The sequence below is a fragment of the Anomalospiza imberbis genome, chromosome 8 (genome assembly GCF_031753505.1).
Source record: "Anomalospiza imberbis isolate Cuckoo-Finch-1a 21T00152 chromosome 8, ASM3175350v1, whole genome shotgun sequence".
In the NCBI taxonomy this organism is placed as follows: Eukaryota; Metazoa; Chordata; class Aves; order Passeriformes; family Viduidae; genus Anomalospiza; species Anomalospiza imberbis.
In genome coordinates this window covers 2,552,658-2,573,881 of record NC_089688.1, presented here as the reverse complement: position 1 = coordinate 2,573,881, position 21,224 = coordinate 2,552,658, and the positions used below count along the sequence as shown (strand labels likewise).

The window sequence follows — 21,224 nt, the reverse complement described above, 5'->3', positions numbered from 1 at the left end:
AGGGGTGTTTCTCTCGCAGTAGCTCGTGCTGCAGCTCCCTGTCCTTTCCCCCGTGGGCAGCAGCCCCGTATGACAGTTTTCCTCCGTGTGGAGACAAGCCCCCGGTGCCCCCAGCCCCTCGGCCCCTTCCCCGGGCCGAGTGCCCCCAGTCGCTGTCGGGCTGTGGCGGGGGCAGGAAGCTCCGGCCCCGCCGCCGGCTCGCACCACACCGGGCCAGCGCCAGCGGGCACAGATGCTTTGGCTTCCCGTCCCCTCCCCCGTGTCCCCAGCCCAGTGCCACCACCCCCGAGTGCCCAGCCTGTGTCCCCCCGGCTGTGGAGTTACATGGAGGACGAGATCGTGATGTTAGAGCGAGGGGGCAAGCGGGGATCTGCGGGGAGGTCCCCGCCCCGGCAGGGTGCAGGTATTGGGGTCGTGTCCGCTGGGCCCCCCCGATCTTCGGGGGTGCGGGCGTGGCCCGAGACTGGGTGGGGGTCGCAAAGGGGAGTGGTCCTGGAAGAGTCCAGCGGTGTCACTGTTGGGGTTGAGGGTCCCAGAAGGATCTGGAGGGGGATGGGGACATGGCTGGGGACCCTGCGGGCAGGAAGCTGGCAGTGCAACCCCAGGGAGCCGAGGAGTTGTATCCGAGTTGTGTCCGAGTTGTGTCCGAGTTGTATCCGAGTTGTATCCGAGTTGTATCGGCACATCCACAGGAATTACAACAGGTCGGGAAGGTTACAACTGCACCTGGCAGGGGCTGCTCCCCGGGTGGATGCGGACACTTGGCACCTCTTGGAGCCCATCCCGGCGTGATTCCCGAGTGGGAAGGAGCACGGGGTGGGGAGGCGAGTGTGGGAATGCAGGAAGGAGAGGGGAAGTCGTGATGCCTTAAGTTTTAGCTTTCCTATTTTCCAGATTCTGTACCGCATTAGTATTTAATTCTGAACTTCATATGAAGTGTTGGCAAGTTCTCACCGTTCAGTCAGACAAAACAATCTTTTTCCAGCCCCAGAACCAAGGACACTGCTGCAGCTTCAGCCCAAAAAGTGCAAACAACAGCGAATTGAGGAGAGCAGCTTGGGTGGATGGGACTGCATCACCTGGAGCTGTAACTGGACAATGAACCCCAATATGGAAATGGACCAAAACTTACAAAAGTGTGAAAACTCGCGGCCCATTGTCCATGTTGGGTGTAGCCTTGGCTAGTCTCTTGTACTGCCCAAGGTTTATCCTTTGAGGACTTTTAATAAATCTCTATTCCTTTAACATTGTCTGGCCTCTGTTCTAGGCAGCCTCTCAAGGCATCAGTCGCTGGTTTATTATTAATTATTAATTAATTATTATTATTAACAACAATAACAACAATAACAACAACACCACCCCCTCTCCATCTCAAAGTCACCTCTTTCCATCCCAAAGTCACCCCCTCCAGGGCACGGCCCCCCTCCCTGGGCACTCCCACTCTCTGGGTGGGTTCCATCGGGGTTCCTTGGGGTGGATCCTGGAAGGTCCCCATGGGACCCTCTCTAGGACCCCCCAGGAGATTTCAGGACCCACCTTGGACCTTTCAGAACCTCTGAAACCCCTGGGACACCCATGTTACCCCCTCCTCAGACCCCTCCATGACATCCTGGGATGCCTTAGGACCTTCCAGGACCCTCCCAGGAAGTCCAGGAACATTGAAGGATTGCTCCCAGACAAAAAGAGGGAGAGCTCTGGCTGGCCTCGGCCTCCCGGGGCCACCTCAGGCTGCCCCCAAGGCATTTTGAGTGACACCCTTCCCACCCTCTGGAAAAGATCCGTCCTTCACAGACAGGCACCCCCAGCTGAAAGTGGGATTTGGCTGAAGCAAGGCCGAGGAGGAAACAGGGATTTGTTCCACCCAGAAAGTAGTTATGATTCCCCCTTCCATTTCTTTATGGAAAGAGGAAAAAGCCCTCCTTTATTTCAAATTTGACTGCTTTCAGACTCGACTTCTGCATCAGGACACGAACCGATTGGTCCTGCTGGATTGGTCTCTGTGAGAGTTTTTCTCTCATAAACATGTAACCAATGCACATGCTAATGCCAGCCCCCCACAGGATCTTGGAGCACTGCAAAACCATGAATAATTTGGATTTTCCTCTCTCCAGCTCCCTTGCAAGCTGTCCTTTAAAGGAGGTGTGAGAATTTTAGCACAGGCAGGTGATGCTTGGCCTCTCCTGGGAAAGGCAACTCCCTTCTCTGGGACAGCAGTCACTTTGGCACAGTCTCAACATCAATCCTGCCACCTGTGAGGAGAAGCCAAGCTACTCTGATATTTTTAAAATTCATCTGAATAGTGGGAAAACCAATTTCTACCTGGGCTGTGTGATAGACCAAAGAAAAATGGAAATGGGTTCAGGGCCAACCTGCACCCATTTGCTCTTGTGCCACCACTGTCCTCTCACTCAAATGGCTCCTCTCCCTCCCTGGTGTGGCTTTTCCTCTCCACCCAGGTATTCATAGCAAGATATTCCCTTCTACCTGTGCTTTTAGCCGTAATAAACACACCAAGCTCTTTGTTTCCTGGCGTTATGTGAAGGTGTGCGTGAAGGTTAGCAGTGAGGCACCCAAAGAGACTCTTTTTAGGGCTGGAGGAACAAACAAGATTTCCTCTCACCCCCTCGAGAGCAAGATGCTATTTAGAATGCATAAATGTGGCTATTTTCTTGAAGGCTGGGGTCACTGGAGTTTGCAGAGGTTTTTACAGTGGGAAAGCACAGCTCCTTTGGGGTTCTCTTGAGCAGATGCTTTCTCTCTTGGCACGCATGTGGGAGGAAGACCTACTTTGTGAGACTGGTATTGGGTTACTAACAGACCTGTTGGATCCTTTTTTCCGCTAAATAGAGCATCTGCTGTCTAGGCACAGCTCTAAAAACCATCCCAGGTGACGCTGATGAGCCAGGGATGGGTGAAATTACTCTTAGGATTTCAGAAGGCAAGTGAGACTTCATTCAAAAGCACTTCTCTCTTTTATGGAGAACAATGTGAACATGAATTCCATTGGACTTAAAGTGAAAACATTTCACCTGATTGGTACACTGGACTTGGGTCAGTGTGGTGGAACATATCTATAAGCAATATGAACGGAAAACAAGATAATAGATTTTTTACATTCCTCCTGGACTTTTTCCCAGGCTTAGCCTGGCAGAAATCTTTCTCTTTTTCTCTCTGACTGAACTGAGAATATCCACACCCAGGAGGGCAGTGTGCTTGAGATAAAAGCACTGTCTGCAGGTGTCACCTTCTGGGAGGTGACAGCTCGGGCGGCACGGTGGCAGCAGACAAGCAGTGCCTGTAAGGCAGCAAACTACAAATGCCAGGAGCTGATCTGATGTATCTGCTTCAAAAGAGCGTAGAGACAGAAGCGAGGGAGGTTAAGGGCAAAAGTTTAAAATGCTGCACCAGAATCTGTCTAAAAGGCTGCACAGATTTATAAATTCGAAAGGCAGGATGTGTTCTGTGGAGATTAACCAGAAATGGCCTAATGTGGGCATTTGCTCCTGCTGCCATCTCCAGGAGAGGGGCAGATTGTCCAGCTCTCCATGGCACAGTGCACTGCAGCTGCTCCAGGTGCTCATTTTTGGGAAATGACCAGGTGCTGCTGTGGTACCTGTCCAGTTCACACCTACTGGCAACCGGAGCACCCACCTGTGTGCCTGCCCTCCGAACACAGCCCCAGCTGGAGCTCTGCTGTCACTGCACGGGCAATTACTGATGTGAAAAGTTTTCCCTTCCTTTTGCTGCTGCCTTTTCTCCCCTGCAACTATTCTGCAACTTTGCATAACCTAAATGCCTTGGGGCGTTTGTCAGGTTTGCCCTGGATGTCTAAAAACCACTGTGCTGGTCCCAAACAATATTCTGCTCACTGTATTCATTTCATGAGGTCAAAATTAATGCCAGGGAACACCAAAACCTTTAACTGCTTAAAACTGTCCTGAATACCTGGGCAGTTTGGCTGTTGGCACTCTTCCCATGGTTAAGTTTTATGGACTAGCCTCAAGAGTCAGCAGCCCCCAAATCCTTCTCCTGCCAATAAACTGGTTTTGGGATCCTTTGTTCTAAGTGGTTGTCAGTCACGGGTGTGGGCAGTGACGGTGATGAGAGGTCCCACCTGATCCACCCAGAACAGAGCAGATTTTAATCCAAGCATTAGCAGAAGGAACAGACTGGATAATGCTGTGATGGCCAGTAGCTCCTGCCTTATATATTGCACAGAACAAAATCTCTCCTCTAAAGAAATCACAAAATGATTTGGGTTAGAATGGTCCTTAAGGGTTGTCTTGTCCCCACTGCCTGCCATGGGCAGGGACACTTTCCACTATCCCAGGTGGTTCCAAGCCCCATCCTACCTGGCCTTGGACACTTCCAGGGGATCCAAGGGCAGCCACAGCTTCTCTGAGCAACCTGTGCCAGGGCATCTCCACCTTCACGGGGAAGGATTTCTTCCTAATATCCAATCTGACCCTGTGCTCTGTCAGTGTGAATCCATTCCCCCTTGTCCCAAATCCCTCTGCAGCTCGTCTGGAGCCCGTTTATGCACTGGCAGCGGCTCTAAGGTCTCGTCTCCCTGGGGACTTCTCTTCTCCAGGTGAACACCCTGAGCTGTCCCAGGCCGGATCCAAAGCACAGCGGCTCCAGCCCCAGATAATTAATAACCGGGGCGGGCTTACAAACTGTTGGCTGTTCTTGTTTGTGAGTTTGTTGTTGTTGTTGTTGGTGTTTTTTTGTATTTAACAACAAACCACTGGCTGTAAGGTTTTACCGCCTCCCTCCAGGTGAGGGCGCTGCTCTCCCACCTCCGCCCCGCCCCGAGGGGGCGTGGCATTCCCAATTGGGGGCGTGGTATCCCCGCGTTGGGGGCGTGGTATTCTCCCTTAGGGGCGTGGCCTTCCGCACCGGGGGCGTGGCCAGCGGGGCGGGGCACGGCCGCGCCGGGACCCCGCGGGGAGCGGGACGAGGAGGAGGAGGAGGAGGAGGAGCGGGGAGGAAGAAACGACGGGAGGAAGGAGCGGGAGAGCTGGCGGCGGCAGGAGCGATGGTGAGCGGGGGCTGCGGGGCCGGTGCGGGCCGCAGAGCGGTGTCCCGGCGCGGCCTGTGAGGCAGCGAGGCCCGGGCCTCGAGCGGCCGGGGCTGGGGGCGGGCTGGGGGGTCCCGGGCGCGCCTCAGGGGATGGCTGGCCGAGGGTGGGTGCGAGGCCAGGCCCCTACCCTTCCCCTGAACGTAAATGTGTGTTTTTGTCCACGCACTGCTTTCCTCGTTCCCCGCAATTACCCGGTTTCGGGGCAGAGAGGATTTCAAACGGTGTTTTCCCTGTCTCGGGTTAATTTCTCTGGGGTGGGGCAGAGCGATGTTTTCCTCGTGATTTTGGTGGAGGTGCTGATCTGGCTGAGAGAAATCGCGTTTGCTGATTGATTGTTATTTTTTTATTAGAGACACGGTTTGCTAATTAGCTGTTATTTTTTAGCTGGGAGCAAACTTCGGGATTGCTTGGAATACAGCTGGCCCTAGCCCGCGTTGGCACGGCATCAATCTTGCAATTCCTCAAACCTGGAAGGGGCACTAGATTTTTTTTTTTTTTTGGTTGTTCAGTTGGGTTTTTCCCCCCCTGTCATCAAGGGAAATGGAGATCACAGCTGCTGAGGGATAAGTGAAACAGCGTTATCTTTGTGCCACTCTTTGTCTCGCTTGGCTATTGCATTCCCGAGCTCCCAAGTGCTGCTGCTCCTTCCAGCTTTGGCGTGGAGGAGCCATGGGACAGCACACAGCTTGTGCTGGGGCTGCTTCCAGCTGCCAGAATTTGGCACTGGGTAAGTCCTTGGCTTGTTGAGCAGAGGGCGGTCCAGGCTGGCCTGGGGCTGTGCTGTGCGGTCAGGCTGTTCTCACCTCAGCCCCCTCTGTGCCAGAGCTTTGCGGAGGAAATTGCTGCTCATTGCACCTGACAGACCTGCCCAGGTCTGCTCTTTTAGTCACTAGATCAGACAGTAGCTATTGCACAGGATCCCTGGCTACTGGAAAGCTTAGGAAGTTGGCTTTGTACTCGGGGAATGAGGCTTTCCTCTGGAGAAACACTGACACACAACATTTTTCCTGAGCTGTGGTTTCGCTCTGGCATCCTTCCTGTGACCTCAGCAAAAGGCAGTGCAAAGCACTGGAGGTTTTCTTACCTAGACAGGGTAAAATCTTTCATTTTCCCTGTTCTGCTCATGTCCAGCCTACTCGGAGTTTCCCACCCTCTTACTCTGAGAAGTTGTATCTGAATAGCTGAGCAGGGGAGGGTTTGCTGAGATGTTGCCTCATTTCCTGCCTGGGGTTTCTCCAGCAGTGCTTGGTGGTGTGGAGATAAAAAAATCCCAGCATTTTTTGAGTGTGGTGTGCCTGGTGTGGCAGCAATCACAGCCTTGCTGTGACTCCTGTGCTCAGAGGGGTTCCTTGGAGCCCCTTTCTGACTAAGGATTATGGGGTTCTGCTTGTCTCTTTTTTCCAAATACACAACTTTGCCAGTAAAAAAGATGTCTCCATCTGATCTTCTCCTGCACCAGCTGCTTCCACCACAGAGCTGCTGAGAGGGACTTGGGGGTGCTGTGGGTGGCAGCTGGTCCTGCCCTGGGCTGAGCCCCAGCAGGGGAGGGGGCGATTCTGTCCCTGCTCAGGTGAGACCCCACCTGCAGAGCTGCCTCCAGCCCCGGGGACCCAGCACAGGAGGGACCTGGAGCTGCTGGAGAGAGTCTGGAGGAGGCAACAGGGTCATTAAAGGGATGGAGCAGCTCTGCTGGCACAGATGGGATTGTTCAGCCTGGAGAGAAGAGGCTTTGGGGTGACCTCATTGTGGCCTTCCAGTGACAAGGTAGTTGGAGAGAGACTCTCTACAAGAGACAAGGGGGGATGGCTCCACACTGACAGAATGTTAGGTTTAGGTTAGATATGAGGAAATAGCTTCTCCCTGTGAGGGTGGTGAGACCCTGGCACAGGGAACCCAGAGAACCTGTGGCTGCTCCATCCCTGGAAGTGTCCCAGGCTAGGTTGGAAGGGCTTGGAGCCACCTGGGATACTGGAAGGTGTCCCTGCCCATGGCAGGGGGTGGAATGAGATAATCTTCAAGGTGTCTTCCAAACCAAATGGGTCTGTGATTCTACAATTCTATTGCTCCTATTTTTTGCATCCCAGGCAGTGAAAAATCATTTCTTTTCAAGTACTAGCAGGCCTAGTACATGCTTTAGTCCTGCCCTTAGAGCATGAACTGAGATTTAGGATTCTACAATTGATGTAGCAGCAGGTGTCCCGGTCTGTTGGCTGTGGTGATTGTGATACAGTTTTCTGTATTAAGAGAAATTTATATTTCCTAGAAATCTGCGTGTAGAAGTCACTCAGAATCCTTTGTGTTCTTTTTCCTTTGCCTGTCTTTGCTCATCAGGATTGATCCATGCCATATCAGGAAGGGCACGTGACTAGATATTGCAGGGGTTGAAGGGTTCTGCGTGTTGGTGTTGATAAGATAATTTTTGAGGATTCTGCCCTATGGTCAGACTTGCCCAAGAGCAGGGCCTGTAATGTAGAATAGCAGCATTCAGTTTGTGCTGATACTGGGGGCTTTGTCTGAGGCTTGCATAACCCTGCTGGGAAGCTGTGCCAGGGCTCCGTGCTGCCTTTGTTCATGGATGCCTGCTCCCAGAACAATTGCCATGCTGGGGTCTGCTTCCAGACTGCTCCTGCCAAGACTTCGTGTCTCAGTGCTGCAGGTACCTCTTGGTGGCACCCAGGTGCTCACAAAATATTTCAAAGGAATACCCATTTTATTCTCTGGAAGGCGTGCAAGGATCTGAGGCGTGGAGGAATAAAATATGTCCAGATGAGCCCCAGCATGCAGGGAGCTGGGCACTTCTTTTACCCCAATGATCGTGGGTGTCAGCAGAGGACGTTTCCTTGCACATTCCTGGAGCTGGTGACCCACAGAGATCCATGAGGAGCTCACCATTGGGTGAATCCTGTCTCTTGCGAGGTCTGTGCTGCCTGGAGCGTGCCTAGATGTGTGCAGAACCTTCTATAAATTGGTTTGCCTAAGTGAGCAACGTGAACATGACACCTTGTGTGTATTTTGGGTTAAACTAAATTTGAACTTGATTTTTGGAGTCCTTTGGGCTCCTGTAAAATTGTACTTTTTTTGAGCCACCAGTCGGTCTTTTCCCATTTTGTTTTGGTAGTTTTACATTCCATCTCTGCAGTGGAAGCTAGAATGCTGCTGTACTGACTCTGACATGCTGCCTTGTTTGTTTTTGTGCTGAATCTATAATTAGGCATTGTTTAGCCACTCCTCTTGAGCTCTCAGGGCTGGTGGTACAGTATGTATACATTCATTTTGCAGACACTATACGTGGCAAACCTCCCCCTCCACCCAACTGCTTTCATTCTAGAAAAAGAAAAAGTTTCAGTGTGGCAGTGGTGGAAATGAATGCAGACAAAACTGGTGGTATTGAGGAGCTGTGGTAAGATGAGTGTGGCCTGAACGTGTTTTTAATTTCACTTACTTCAACCCTGTGAAAAACGCCAGTCACTTGTTTTTAGAATTTTAAAAGTTTAATAATAATAAAATGGTTATAAAAATAGTAATACAATTAGAGTAATAAAAATTTTGAGTTAGGACAATTACAAGACAATAAAAAGCAAAGAATTATGGACGTCCGGATGTTTTTGGGCACCGAGCTGCCAAAAACCTGCCCTGTGAACAAAGGAATAACCCTTAAAAGCAACAGCCTGTTTCATATTCATATATCTCATACATGATGCATAAATTCCTTGCAAATTAAGAATTTTTCTGGTTTTTGTCAACTTCTTCCCCTTAATCCTGGTGGTTCCATAAAGATGGAGAGAAGGTGGAAGAATGTTTGTCTTTTCTGATGAGGAGGCTGTAACTCTTTAGGTGTCCTGTTGCTGTTATCTCTGTGTGAAGAGTTTCTTGATTATCTCATCCCTTTTCTTGAGCTAGTAAAAATATCTTACATTGCAGAGTTTCTATTTTAACATTGTGTTATAACCTAAGACTATATGTAACACACCACTCAAGAGAATTAATACAGCATAGCTTTCTAACATTACACATACAATGTTCAATTTAATATTTGTGAAAAGCCAATCATAAAATATGCATTTTTCACAACCCGTATATCCCAAAGTTCTTGATTTTTTGATTTCGGAGCGATCACGCATCTGGTGTCGCTCTGTTTGCCCACATCCTTTGGTCCGGCTGGGCAGCACGTGGTCCAAACCTCGAGCTGTAATTAGGAGCTGACTAACAAATATTCCCTGCCTGGTGCTTATGCAAAGCCATTTGTCAGGCTGGGGTTGGCAGGGAGGGCGGGAGGAGCAGAGTCATTTCTGGGGTGCGAACCAAACCACCGCAGGCACAGGCAGCAGCAGCACTCTCAGGAGGCTGGGCTGGTCTTGCTCAATCCCATTGCTGGCTCTCTGGTGCCAACTGGGCAGGCTGGTGGCTCCGAGTCCAGTCTCAGGCTGGTTGCTCTGGTCAGATTTGTGGCCAGAGCACGTGCAGGCAATGAAGTGTCAGCAGAGGCAGGGCTAATTGGAGCCTTCCTTCTACTTAGGAGCAGAATAAATAAGCGAGGCTGCCGTGTCCTTGCTGGCTTGGTGTGGTTTGTTTTCATTCAGGAAGCTTCTCCTGGGAAGAACTCGTTGTGTTGGAGCAGAGGCCTTAATTACAGTGGCAGCACCGGTAATCCGAGCTGTTGGAGCCACGTCCCTTGGCCTGGATTTGCTGTGTGACAGCCACCTCCTGCCTCAGCTCTGGGAATGTGAGGAAGCTGATGGCAGACACAGATGTTCAGGTCAGGGTGTGTGGAGAAGTGTAGTAATTACATAGCCTCTGAACAGATAGTCTCTATATCACCTTTACCTGTCCCCGATACACCTTTGGTGATGGAGGAGTGGTCAGAGGGTCCCTAGCTTGGGAATATGTGTGGATTCAGGTGAAAGCTGAGGATGTGGTATAAACTGACATAGAGTAGGTTTAGATTGGCTATTAGGAAGAAGCTCTTCCCTGAGAGGGTGGAGACACAGGGTGCCCAGAGAAACTGTGGCTGCCCTTGGATCCCTGGAAGTGTCCAAGGCCAGGTGGGGTGAGACTTGGATCCACCTGGGATAGTGGAAAGTGTCCCTCGAAGTGTCTAAGGCCAGGTTGGACAGGGCTTAGAGCCCCCTGGGATAGTGGAAGGTGCCCCTGGAAGTGTCTAAGGCCAGGTTGGACAGGGCTTAGAGCCACCTGGGATAGTGGAAGGTGCCCCTGGAAGTGTCTAAGGCCAGGTTGGGTGGGACTTGGAGCCCCCTGGGGTAGTGGAAGGTGCCCCTGGATCCCTGGAGTTGTCCAAGGCCAGGTTGGGTGGGACTTGGAGCCCCCTGGGATAGTGGAAGGTGCCCCTGGAAGTGTCTAAGGCCAGGTTGGACAGGGCTTAGAGCCACCTGGGATAGTGGAAGGTGCCCCTGGAAGTGTCTAAGGCCAGGTTGGACAGGGCTTAGAGCCACCTGGGATAGTGGAAGGTGCCCCTGCCCATGGCAGGAGTTTGGAACAAGATGGTCTTTAAGGTCTTTTCTGGCCTAAGCCTTTCTGTGATTCTTTGATCTTAGCCCTTCCTCCTTGGACAGTCAGCCTCATGGTATTGCTTAACATAAGCTTGCCTTTAAAAGCTACTTCGATTCTGTGGCCACATTTGAAACCCACTTTAAACGTCCTTTTGGAGGAAGGAAGGTTCAGCTGGTAAAATCTTTCTTCCCATTTTTCCCACAGGTAAACTCAGTGTTTCAATTTGCACAGAAACAGAAGGCACTTGTAACCAAAGTCTGAGGTTCTCCAGTTTATTGCCGTTCTGTGTTTTTTTTTTTTTTAAAGCTTTTTTTGCATCCTAAAACTCGCAGCCGAGGAAATGCTGTTCTGGCAAAAATGCAAAATGTGCTCTCATTAGCTTTGGCATTCCTCCCCCCTCCCTTTTCTGTCATCTGGGACAGAAGAGCATTACTGCAGATAATTTGTGCTCTTTTGTAGTGGCGTAAGTGCTATCCCTGGAACCAGCTCAGCTAGCTAATGACTTTTAGAAATAAAGTACTAAGGATGTATTCCTAATCTGTGCAGCTAAAAATTCAATATGTAAACTGCTTAGGTAGCTGAGTGCATTAATATCAGTACAAATGAGCACTGCAAGTCCTAATGATAGCAATTAGTATTTTATCTGATACCTGGGTCTGTCTTACTGCTCTGAGAATTAAAAACAAATCTTCCAGTGGAGATTTTTTTTTTTCCTTCCCTGCTCTTTAGTGTGCTCATAAGTCAGGTTTTTAAACTGCTTCTGAAATAATCCTGTGGCTTGTGAAGTTTTTGTGTGGGGAAGGTTCTCAGAAATACAGAAATAAAAGCAGCTTATCTACTCTCTTCTAATGGGAAGGGAAACCTTTATTTTTTGATGCCTTCACAAATAAGCAGTTTATTGTCTTACATGAAATTCTGTCCTGTAGACAGGTTTAAAATCAGGTCAGCCTGCTGTCTTTAGCCCAGCTGGAGAAGCAGGAAGAGTTTTTTCACTCTGAGCAGCACCTCCAGGGCTGCAGGGCAAGGGATTCTGATGGCTGGGCTGCCCAGGGGCTGTTTGTTCCCTCTGCCCCCTCCCTGTAAAATGAGCTAGTGGTATGGGACTGCAATGGAAGGGAATTCCAGAATGGTTTGGGTAGCAAGGGACCTTAAAGATCATCCAGTGCCAGCCACCTTCCACTCGACCAGGTTGCTCTGAGCCCTGTCCAACCTGGGCTTGGACACTTCCAGGCATCCAGGGGCAACCCCAGCTTCCCTGGGCCTCACCAGCCCACAGGGAAGGATCCCTTCCTGACAACCCATCCAACCTTGCCCTCTGTCAGTGGGATGCCACACGCCCTTGTCCTGTCATTCTGCTCACGTCAAAAGTCACTCTGTGTCTTTTTTACCAGCTCCCTTTTAACCCAGCATGTTCCTGGGTGTAGTAAAAATATTCGAGTGCCACCTTCTGAATGTACTCTGGTTTCTGTGGGATTAAGTAAATAATTCAGGAAGTAAAGGTCTCTCATGTCTTGCTGGGTACTTTCAGGGAAAGGAGCATTTGGGGAAAAACTGAGCCAGGGAGCTGAGAAATTGTAATTCACTTCTAACTCACCTTCCATGCCAATTTTCACCGGGTTTTTAAATCCCAGTTTTTATTATCCTCCTAAATGGATCGGCCTCATCCTTCATACTCATCTAAGTATGAAATGAGTGAAGAAGGAAAGTGAGAATGAAATACAGAGAAAACCTTTCCTGGTCAAACTGTTAACACTTGTGGATTTATTTCAGATTGGGTTTTTTTAAAGCAAGAAAGTGGAAGAAATTCTTCAATGTCTTATGAACATAGTGAAAATCTTCTCTCATTTGTTCAAAATTTGGATATACCATTGAGTTCCTGTATGTCAGCTCTCAAGGGTTCCAGTGACAACAAAATGTGCAGACAGCTGGGATCTTATGTCCGGAGCTTTCTCCAAGAGTGAGGTCAATCTCTTGCCAGATTTATTTATTTTGGCTTGGCCATTGACTGGAGTGACTTCTGTCAAGAAGGTCACATTCCATTTTGATTCAGGGCTTACAGTGTCCTCCATCTTCAGGAAAAAAAAAAAAAAGAAAAGCACAGCCCACTTTACATTTGACCCTGCAGCATTTTCTTGCCATGAGTTGAGAGCAGCTATTTAGACAGCAGCCCATTAGTGGCTCCATTTCCATCCTTTAAGTGCAGTTCCAAACCAGAATGATATCCTGGCATTTCATCCGAGGCAAAGAACCAAAGTCATTGTTGCTGCTTAAACGCTCATTTCCAGGGGTTTGCCAGGGAAGATTGTGCAAACTCACTGAAACTTAAGTAGCACCTCTGGTTAGCTGAAAAGGTGGCTCTTCCCTCAAATTCCGGGGTTAAATCGGTTTCGTGGTGAGTGGCTTGGAGGATGGGGCATTCATTAGCTGGGACATTGCCTAATTGCAGCGGTTTGTGTGGCTGCCTTGTTTTGGAGGCTGAAGTGGCTCTGATGTGTTTTTAAATTGTCCTTTGCCAAGTGAATCGGTGCTAATTTGCCTTCTCAGAGCTCAGTCCCGCCTGCTTTTGCCAAACTCAGTCCCTGTCCCTTCAGCCTGTGCTGGGACATGGGTGAAAACCCTCCTCTGTTAAGGGTAAACGCTGCAATTAATGCATTAATTCTGCTGGAATTTGTGGTTGGGTTGCTCAAATACTTTCCAACTCTGCCGTGTTATATGCATTTTACTGTTTTTCCAAAGTAGTGATTATTCATTAGTGCTGCTTTTTGGTAAGGAAACCTGCCTTCCTCCTTTGGTTATTAGGAAAAAGTTGGCTGTTTTTTTAGACTGTTAGTAGCCTCTCCAGTTGTATTGGAATGGCACGTTACACCCTTAAAAAAAGTTAATTAAATGCTGCTCCTGTTGTTGGCTTGACCCAGAAGTGAGACCTGTGAAGGGTCCTGAAGAGGGAAGTTTTAGCAGTTTTTAATTCAGTGGTTTGTTGAAAAACTGCTCTATTCTCACCCAAAGTCCAACAGGAATTAAGGATTTATTCCTTCCAAGGTTTAGTTACAAATCTTCTGAAAACCCCCTGTACTTTCCCTGTTGCTTGGAGGGTGAAGCTCTCAAGTGCTGGAGATCTCCCGAGTTAAACTGGGCTGGTCAGAAGGGAAGAGGGATTTGGGAGAGGGCTCTGTTCCTGCTTATTCTTCTTATCCCTAGAAACCTTTTGCCAGAGGATTGGATGGAAGATCCCTGTTCAGGGGGAAATGTCCTTTCTCTCCTGTGCACATCCAGTTTTCCTCACCCTGTTCTGACGCTCTTGAAAAGCATCTGAAGCTATTGATTAGGAACTTGGGCTGTGTCCCGACAGTAATTCCTGCTTTGACATTGTAATTGTGCTTGCATCACCATTTTCCGGGGGTTATTTTGGCGGCAGCAGTGTTTTTCTCTCCCATCCCCCCTTGGTGTGTACCATGCTAATTAGATCTTTAAATTAAGGACTTGCTGAGTGCTTCCATCTTCATTGAAAATCTAGCCCGAGGTACTTAATAGACCTGTTTTGGTGGTACCTTCACTCACCACCTGAGAATTCCTGGGAAAAAAATGAACACAATTCCTTCTCTTGGGCACTGGTGGTGGTTCTTGGGCCTGTGCAGAGAATCTTACATTACTCATCTGCTCTTGGTGCTTCTCTCTCAGGATTTGAAGTGTCTAAAGGTGTGTGTTTTTGTGACTCTCCAGTGGCAGTGAATAAAAACTATCTCCTACATCTCCTTTTTATGTCACAGATCCTTCAGTGAGGGCCACAGTGCACAGATGGCCTGAGCCAGCTCAGTTACCAAATCCTCCGATTCCTAACAGAGTGGGACACTTGCCTCTTCCTCTTGCCATCTTCATCTCACATGGACAGACTGCTTGACATTATAGATCTGTTCTCTAAATTTGGACTACAAACAGTGATCCAAAAGGCAATTTCCAAAAAATGAAACCCTCGCTAACAAAATTTCAGTTTTCAGAAATAAATAGCTAAAAGTGCACTTGCTTAAAATTATTGTTAGTAGAAAGAACTAAACTGTGTATCTAGGATCCATAGCACTAATTTAGAAAGTTTAGTTCATCTACCACTCAAAAAAATGACTGGAATAATTTGATTTCTTTGAAAGGCAATTAGAATATTTCTTTACTTGAAGAAAAAGAAGATGCCCAGTTTAGTTGAAATGTACGCACACTTCTAGAACTCAAACTAATTTTTGTAGGAATTAAGGAAAGCATGGGATCTGCATACCAGAAAGCACCTTTTTAATCAACAGTTAGCTTTTTGATGCCCTACTTGTTTTCATTTGTGCTTTCCTCAATATCCTCCTGCTTTTCCTTTGCACAGGATGCCATTACCCCCTACAAGGAAATCCTCCAGATGTACTGGGAGAAAGTGACAGGCTTTGTGAACGCCCGCTGTGATGGACTGGAGCCCTGGCAGCTCATTGGGTTGACTTTTTCTTCCACTCTTGCAAGTGTGTGGCTGCATGGCTTCCTCTGCCAGCCTGAGAGTAAGTATTCGACATGGGGGGGTTTTCTTACCTTGACCTGAGCTGTTCCTGGGCAGTGGAAGGAAAAAGGTGGGTGGAAAAAGGCCAATCACTTGTTAAAACAGACTTTCTGCTGTCGCCTAATATTTACCAAGTTCTTCTGAATGTTCTGTTGGAGTGTGCATGGAATGTGCTTCGGTCTCCTTCCCTCCCTTTTTCCTTGGGCTAAACCATGTGCTTGTCACAACACTCTCTTCTTGCCCAAACCCTGGGGAGATTTGTGGAGAGCTGGGTTCCTGTGAACTTAGTCACTGCTGCACAGTGTCTGGATAACTCTTGGTTGTTTCCCTTCCTGCTGGGGGAGGAGATGTGGTCTTGATTCCGTGTTGGGGGCACATTTCATCCTCAAAATGTTCAAGATATAATTGCATGTGATAGTGTGAGGAAATTTTCTTGTAATTTTTTTTTAATATATTTCCGGAGTATCTTCCTGTTTTGAGTGGTTTCTTGTACTGGCAGCTTTTCAGTGGAGCTGAGTTCTGCAGAACCTGCAGTTTTCTCTGGTTGTGTGATGGCCTGAGGTCACTGCTATGCCCTCAGAGGTGCCTTTCAGTTCCCACAGACCCTGGGGTTACACTCTGGAGGCAGCTTGTTAAAAATAGCCAAGTTTTTAACTTGATGTCTTCTTCCGTGTCTGTTTCTGAAGCAGCCCTTTCTCTTTGTAGGCATGGGGGCAGCTGAACAGTGTAAGGAACAAATTGCTATGAAACTTCTGTTCAGGACAGTTATCTTCCTAGCTAGTTGCCCAATGTACTTTTCTCTTTTTACAAAGAGAAAGCAGCCCTTTCTCTTTGTAGGCATGGGGGCAGCTGAACAGTGTAAGGAACAAATTGCTATGAAACTTCTGTTCAGGACAGTTATCTTCCTAGCTAGTTTGCCCAATCTGTACTGTTGCCCAATGTATTTTGTTTAGGTATGGACTACCTCTTAGAAGATCTGATTAGATTGTCAGAATTTTAAAGGAGTTGGCAGTCTTTTCTCGCTGTGAAAATGATTGATGAAACAGTGTGTACACTGAGATCTGCAACAGAAATGTTATTAGCGGGGCACTAACAAGTATTTACTGCAGAATGTGCCAATTAGTGTCCTTGGTAGATTTTCAAATTGTATATATATGAAGTGTAGATAAAATTGCAAAGTCTTAAAATGGTTGATTTTTAAACTTTATTTAGTTATTTTTTGGCTTGTCCTTTATCTGCTGGTGTGCAGGTAGGACTGGGAAGGTGTTTTTGGTGGCTGTAAAGTATCTGTGTCATCCAGATTTCATTCCTGCCTTTAGAGCTACCTGAGGAGTTTTCCAGTGCTTGTCATCAGTGGCTTCTCTCATTTTAGTCTTTGTGCTGTGGTGGAATTTCTGCTCTTCCCTCCATCCATCCCCTTTCCCTGAGTCACCTCCCAGTGCATCAAACAGGGCAAATCCATGTTTTGTTGTGGCTGACACTGTCACAAATGTCCCTGCTCCCTCCTTTGGTCTGGGAGCCTGTTTCACACTGCTCAGTGGTTTTGTTTTCAAGTAACTATTCTGGTTTGAAGAGGCAGAACCTTAGCAAGCCCTTACCTTTAGCAAACCCTGAAATCCCTATTTTTCCTGTAAAATTCCACATGTGGGTGTGAATTCCCATGTAAGAAAGAAACAAATAACTGATTCCTGTAGATGGCTGCTGTTCTGCAGTCCAGATGTTTCCATGGCATGGCCCATCCATGAAAACCTTGCTCTTGGATCCACTCATCTGTCTCACCATGTGTCCCCTGTGTTATTTCAGCTTGGATCAGGAATGCTGAGCCTGCATCATGAGCTGCATCAGAAGTTTCTTTTTTTTGTTGTTTCTTAGGTTCCTTTCTGCCTTTTGTCTTTCAGGTTTGACATCCCGAATTAAAAAGCAATTCTTTAAGCTGCTGAGAAAAATGCCATTTGTTGGGGCTATAGTAAGTATTTGAAAAAGTACTTAGAGGACTATTCCAGGTCCTTTTTTCAGCTCTCTTGGAGAATATACAGTTCTGTGCATCTTTGTCACGTCACTGTGATCCTAATGACCCAGGATATGGATCTGGAATGTCTTATGCCTCCTGATTTGATGACAGATGTAATTTCTACCCAGTCTTTGTCATAGTATCACTCCCATAATAAGGGGGTTTCCACCTCTTTTTAACTTTTGAGCTATTTGTATTAACCAAGAATGAATGAATTCTCCAGTAACGTTTCCTTGGGTTTAGATTTTAAGAAAATGAATTTAATTCTGGAAGAAGGGCCAGGATTAAACTGGAGTTGTTCTTCTGAAGCAGTGTGAAGTGTGAGACAGCAATTGTCACGTTGACAGCAATTCCACATTGTTGTGCAATGTGGAAAAGGGTATTTATTTTAATCAAGCAGCTTGCCGTGATTTGTTCAGGGCTCAGATAACTATTAGCAAAAGTTAACAAAAGGATATCAGCACTTTGTGTAATCATTAAGATGACCCAGGAGCTGTAGTGTTTGGGGTTGTTTTGTTTGTTTGTTTGTTTGTTGGGATTTTTGGTTTGTTTTGGTTTTGTGTTTTGTTGGGTGTGGTGTTTTTTTTTTGTTGATGTTGTTGTTTGTTTTGTTTTCTTTTTTTTTCTCATAAAAACTTGAAACCCCAACTGTCAGCATGTTTTAGCAGGTTAAAGACTGGGGATGAAGAAGTGCACAGCTGGGTTTATTTCACCTCGTAAACCATGGTATCACACTCGACTGCACTTCCTGCTGCTTGCTGTGCTGCTGTATTTACACATTGATTCCAGGGGTCAGATCTGTTCCAGGCAATTTTATCCAAAGAGAGTAGCACAGAGGATTTTTTTCCTTATGCTGTGGAGATAGAAGGAGTTCTCCAGTTTCTCCCATATCCCTCTGGAAGGGACTAAATCCCCTCCCTGTCCTGTTAAGTGCCCCAGCTTTCACCTCCTAACCTCAGTAGCCCTTGATCAGACAAATTCTCTTCTGCTTGTTTCTTGCCTGCCTGTTAGAAAAGGACACTTTATACAGTCCCTGTTGTGTCCAGACTTCCCTCTCCAGGGTAACCCTGCTCCCCTGTGCCAGAGCACTCCTGCTGTGTCTCATCTGTGTCCTCTTCCTGCTCTTTGGTTGGTTGATACCTGATAACTTATCAGGTGCTTGCAAGGGGCCTTGACTTTGAGGCATTCCAATGTCCAAAAGTCAATATCCCAACACCTGTGTTGCCTGGAAGAAGGATCCTTATTTTGGAATGTATTGTGAGAAGAAGTCTGGGGTTTCCTGAGAGCAGGGTGTGGGTGGGAAGAATGAAATCTCTGACCTGTGCCTATGGTGGAGATGACTTTATTGTGTCTCTGTGAGTTTCTAAGCTCTGTGTGTGGGGGTAGAGGAGGCAAGGTACAAACCAATGACCCTGAAGACCTCTACACATTAAAAACTGTGACTTGAAAAGGTTTGCTGGATAAAAATGCAGGTTTTTTTCCTTGAGATTTATTTTCCCAAGCACTAAGGAAAGGGGTCAAAGCTCCCAGTGCAGCAGTTCCTGTCTGCTCCATTGACACCACAGATACAGGCAACAGGTCCTGTCCTGCACACACTCAGCAATTATTTAGGATTTGACCAGTGCCATAGTTTGATAGGCTTTTTTCTTTCTTTTTAGATTCAAAAGAAGATTGATAAAGCCTTGAATGATGTCACTTCCAGTTTATCCTTCCTGAAAGATGAAAGGGATTATATCAAAGCACTGCCAGAGCAAGGCATGAGCCAGCCTGAAGTGCTGCAGAAGATGAAAGAGTACAGCTCAAAAGGTGAGTCTGTACTGCAGCAGACACCACACATGACACTTCCTCTCTTAAATGAGTCCCAGTGACTCCTGCTCATGGTTTCAGCTTAAATATTTTGTCCCCTTGCAAATTTTTGTCTATTTTTCTTCTGTGACCAAGATTCACAGGTTCTAATGCTGCATTCAGGTATTTACATTGAAATTCTGTTCCTTCCACAATAATTGTAGACTGATGGGGAGATGGGAGAGCTGAGGAGAGAAGAAACATGGAAGAAGTTTTATTTTTGAATTGCATTTCTGAGCAGTTGCCTTGACACTTGATTTTTAGCAGAAATGTGAAGCAAAATACTCACAATCAAAAAAGCAACTTCCAAGTAGGATTGTTAGGGAATTTCCAAGACTGTGACCTCTTAAGAGAGACAATGGTTTGTGCCTTGAAAAAACCTTTTAAGGAAGAGTCATGATTCTCCTGGCTTGAGTCCACACAAGCAGTGTCTGACACTTAATTTGAGTTGCCTCTCTCATGTAAACATGTTCCCCCTGATTTGTGTGCCTGTTACTCCTAATGAGCAAATCTGGGTGACTTCCTGTCCAGGGGAGAAGATACAACTGCCCTGCTCCTATCCCAAATTTGAGCAATGCACTGAATTTTCTACTACAACAATGCGTCTGCTCCAAATTCAGAAACACACAATTTCATGATCCTGGAACAACTTCCTTCTTTTCTACTGCTGTGTATTGCTAATGTTGCTTCTCTCTGTGTTTTCTCTAAAATTTTTGTTTCCTTCCTTCACTGGGTTCTTTTTTCTTTTCTAAAGTCCCCCCTGTTTCTCTCCCCCACACCCCTTTGGAAATTGCCTGGAAGTACCAGTTTAAGTGAAATTTTATGTGGGTGCCAGCACTGGGGATTTGAGCACCTACAGATTTGGCTTTTCCATCTCTTCTCAGCTTACAGTGGTGGTGGGTGCTCTTTGAAAGTGGCTTTAATTTAGTGTCCAGTTGGATGAACAGCAGTATGGGGAGACTGCTGGGGATTAAGTGGATTATTTATTAATATAACTGCTTGCTCCAGCTACATGTTGGTTATGTGCTGACTCTTTAGTCATCATTTACTTGCTGTTTGCTAAGTTCACACGGTGCCAGGGGCTCAGCTTCACACACAGCTGTCCCTGGGCCACAAAACTCAGGGAAATCTCAAAAGCTGAGCCCTCCTCTGTGGAACTGAGGGGATCTTCCATGTGCTTTTCCACCCTGGCTGGGATTGGCTATGTTTGTGAGCAGTGTGCCCTTCCCTCTCTTCCAGGAGACGTGCGCTGGCAGGATGGGAAAGTCTCTGGGACTGTGTACAGTGGTGAAGAGAAACTCACCCACCTGCTGGTGAAGGTAAAGTGCAAGCAGGCCAACTTTGCATCTTCAGGGTGCCCAGAAACCCCTCAGAGCTGTTCCAGTATCCCAAAGTAAATAGGGAGGATCTAAAACTTAAGTCTGGGAAGGGGAATTAGTGGCAATTTGGGCAGTGTAACTCTGGCCAGGTAACTGTCCCTGTGAAAACACCTCGCAGAGATAACTGGGATCTCATCAGATGAGGTGCTGTTTTGAGTGAGAGCGTAATTAGTAATTAAAAGAGAACTGGAGACTGGTACTGGAACAGCTTTCACTGAGCAAAACTAAAGTCCTCTTGGTTTGAGCAAAAGAGTTTTGGGAAATGTTTTTTGGTGTGGCTGTGTGGTCCAAATCTTAGACAATGGAGCACTGACATGCTTCAGTGGTGTTTTTGTGAGGTCTGTTTACCTGCTCAGGAATTCCTCCCTTTGAAAGGCTGCAAAATAACCTAAACAGCCTAAAGGTTTGTTTTCAAGTACATCTCCTTCCAGAGTTGTTTTGCTAGAAAGGGAAGTCTGGCCCTCTTGTTCCTGGGAACAGTTTTTGTAGCAGGCTCTGTTTGGTGGTTGCTATTACTGTTTTCTTCCTCATGTTGACATTTTCTATGCTACTTTTGGAGTAACAAAGCTCAGAGCAGCCTTTCTGGAGGGGCCTCAGCTTGGATCACTTTGTGGAAACATTCCCTTTGTTTGTGCTGATTTTCACTGGTTTGTTTTGCTGTATTTTATTTAACGTCCCTGCAAGTTGCTTTTTGATCTGGACTGTGGGAGGTTGGGGCTGGCCTATTCCAGCCTTGTATCCTCTGAGTCCACATAGAATGAGCAGAAATACTGGTTTCCACAGCTACTTTCCTTGTGGTGTGGGTGGGCATTTGTGCTTTACTGCCTGCTTCAGAACCCCCTCTTAACAGTAAACTTGAGAACAAGTTCTGCT

At 47.3% G+C, this 21,224-nt stretch overlaps 1 protein-coding gene across 1 annotated transcript in view; it reads left to right on the top strand.

Moving 5' to 3' along the window:
• Nucleotides 1-4,932: 4,932 nt before the first annotated feature.
• Nucleotides 4,933-21,224, top strand: part of SGPL1 (sphingosine-1-phosphate lyase 1) — a 29,221-nt gene continuing 12,929 nt past the window's right edge. The window contains exons 1-5 of the mRNA XM_068196948.1: nt 4,933-5,041; nt 14,952-15,117; nt 17,015-17,082; nt 18,786-18,933; nt 20,212-20,291. Coding sequence (XP_068053049.1) covers nt 5,039-5,041; nt 14,952-15,117; nt 17,015-17,082; nt 18,786-18,933; nt 20,212-20,291 — 465 coding nt within the window. The 5' untranslated portion in view covers nt 4,933-5,038. The remainder of the gene's footprint in view (nt 5,042-14,951; nt 15,118-17,014; nt 17,083-18,785; nt 18,934-20,211; nt 20,292-21,224) is intronic.